The following is a 2,851-nucleotide window of genomic DNA, read 5'->3' as shown; positions in this document are numbered from 1 at the left end:
GCTGATAAAAGCTCACCTTAACTGATCACTCTCCTTATAGTGTGTATGGTAACACCCATTGTTTCATGTTCTCTGTGTATATATATATATATATATATATACATATATATATATATCTTCCTACTGTATTTTCCACTACGTGCATCCGATGAAGTGGGCTGTAGCCCATGAAAGCTTATGCTCAAATAAATTTGTTAGTCTCTAAGGTGTCACAAGTACTCCTGTTCTTTCTACTCCTTCTGGTAACACATGAACTAGGGATCATCAAATGAAATTAATAAGCAGCAGGTTTAAAACAAACACAAGGAAGTATTTCTTTACACAGTACAGTCAACCTGTGGAACTCCTAGCCAGAGGATGTTGTGAAGTCCAAGACTATAAGAAGGTTCAAAAAAGAACTAGATAAATTCATGGAGGATAGGTCCATCAATGGCTATTAGCCAGGATGGGCAGGAATGGTGTCCCTAGCCTCTGTTTGCCAGAAGCTGGGAATAGGCAACAGGGGTGGATCACTTGATGATTCCCTGTTCTGTTCATTCTCTCTGGGGCACCTGGCACTGGCCACTGTCAGAAGACAGGATACTGGGCTAGATGGACCTTTGGTCTGACCCAGTCTGGCCATTCCTATATTCTTATGTTCTTGCCATTTGGAGAAGGAACTATGCAGTATGATACCTCCAGGTGGGATTTGCAATGGGGCCTAGTGGAGTTAGGGGCCCAGATCATATTGAAACTGTTTGGAAGTTGAGCTACTAACTAATTCAGTCCCCTTTGAAAATAGTTGCCTACAGCTACAGTACCCACATAGTCTGCAAAGAGAGCATTGCTTTCACACACCTCTGGGCGTCCCGCTCCAAGACAAGGTCTTCTGTATCTGCCCTGTTTTCTAGGAAATATTCTTCTCTCTAAGGCTCTGATCCAAAGCCTACTAACAGGAATGGGAGTCTATTCAGTGAATACAATAAACCCTGCACTAGGCTTTATATTCGCCTCTACAGATCTTAGGTAATTCCAGGGAGTTGTTAATTTCTTTCTTATGCACAAGTATACTCAGGAGCTCCTCGCACTGTGTCAGGCGCTGCACAAACAGACGGCAAGACACAGTCTGATTCTCTTTCCCTGAGCCCTATTGCGAATAATTCACATCACTCAGGGAGGGAGTTTGTGTCTCTTATAAGGGGCGGGATATGCAAATAAGGGGACAGGTTCCTGTTTAAATCTGTCTCTATCTCTACCCAGGCTGCACCCGGAGAGACAATCCGCAGCGCCCTGGGTCTGTGAACCTGCCAATCGCCTGCAAAACTTTCCCCAACAACACCAGGGGAAATGAGTCTTTGTCTCCACTTCATGTTCTTTGTAGCGGCGCTGGAAGGTACATTATCCCCCATTAATACACAGGAGGGGCCGGGTATCTGGTACTATTGCTGCTGCTATCGATGTGCTGTGTGACACTTCTCTCTTCTGTCGTCTCACCCCGACTGATGTACAAAGTGCCCAGTGTGGCTGGTTCTCCCACTGTTCCCTGGTTATTTTCAGTCGCTCCTTGAATCCGGCGCTAATAAATTACCGGTTTCCTCTGCTGACTGAGCTTTATTTACAATCTGCCATTTCCCCCCTTCTCCCCCAGGGGCCCCGCTCACAGGTGGTTCTGACCCAGTCGGGGCCAGCGCTGAAGAAACCCGGAGAGTGCCATAAACTGCAATGTGTCAGCAGTGGGTTCACTCTGAGCAGCGCCTGGATGGGCTGGATCAGACAGGAGCACGGAAAGGGGCTGGAGTTGCTGGCTTGGTATTACAATGAGGGAAGCAAGTACTACGCCTCCTCCGTCCAGGGCCGATTCACAGCCTCCAAGGACAGCACCAACTTCTACCTGCAAATGACCAGTCTGAGAGCGGAGGACACCGCCGTGTATTACTGCACGAGTCACACAGTGAGGGGAAGTGAGTCTGAGCTCAGACAAAAACCTTCCCCTGCAGTAACAGCGCAACGTGTCTGCTGCTGAGGGCGCTCACCAGCTGCAGACTGCCAGGGACAGGGGATGAGAGCAGCCCAGAGAAAGTCTCCCAGGCTATAAATAGCTGCAGATGGGCATAATTTCATCATTGGTTTAATTCACTCGCACTGGAATTCCTCTGTGCATCAAACAATGTGTTGTAATGATTATTCTCTTCCCTTTTTTTCTATTCCAGACACACGGACAAAACAGTGCTGCATACAGAAAAATACGCACACAAGCACATTCAGGTAATCACTGCTACACAAAAACACAGAAGTACACACACCGAGGAAGTGTGCAAACACACATACAACCACATTAATATATACAATCACTCAAAAGCAAATACACCACTAAACACACATGAAAAAGCAATTGCAAAGACACAAACAAATAAACGCATCCATCTATATACACCCAGAAACACACACATACGAACGAGTACACGCATAAACACAAACAAACACACAAACAGACACACAAATACAATTACTGTGTATGCATCAACCATAAAGCCAGTCCGGGTCAGACAAAAGCCTTCCTGACAGCAGCAACACAAAGAGTTCACCGCCTGCCAGGCGCTGTGAGCCACGGACTTCAAGTAACACGGTGACGGAAGCATCAGAGAGACGGGTCGGGGGGGCAGTGTGGGGCTCTGGATTAATGATTCACCCTGGAATTGCTCCACCTCAGACACTGCCATGCTAAGAGCTATTCTCAACCCTTTTTCTACTTCACACACACACACACACACACACACACACAAAATCAAAGAACTGGAAGGGAGGCCATAACGTCCAGTCCCCTACACTTATGGCAGGACTAAGTATTTAAGTATTACCTAGACCATCCCTG

The 2,851-nt window shown here is 46.8% G+C and overlaps 1 gene segment (V, D, J or C); it reads left to right on the top strand.

Moving 5' to 3' along the window:
* Positions 1-1,627: 1,627 nt before the first annotated feature.
* Positions 1,628-1,930, top strand: LOC112123613 (the record flags this gene model as incomplete). The annotated part of the segment is given in 1 exon segment: positions 1,628-1,930. A coding segment is annotated over 1 exon segment (303 nt), but the record flags the coding sequence as incomplete, so codon positions are not given.
* Positions 1,931-2,851: the final 921 nt, after the last annotated feature.

This window comes from Terrapene carolina, unplaced genomic scaffold (genome assembly GCF_002925995.2).
Source record: "Terrapene carolina triunguis isolate 2854851 unplaced genomic scaffold, T_m_triunguis-2.0 Scaffold20214, whole genome shotgun sequence".
Lineage (NCBI taxonomy): Eukaryota > Metazoa > Chordata > Testudines > Emydidae > Terrapene > Terrapene triunguis.
The sequence above is the reverse complement of the archived record's forward strand: the minus strand, read 5'-3'. Positions and strand labels throughout refer to the sequence as shown.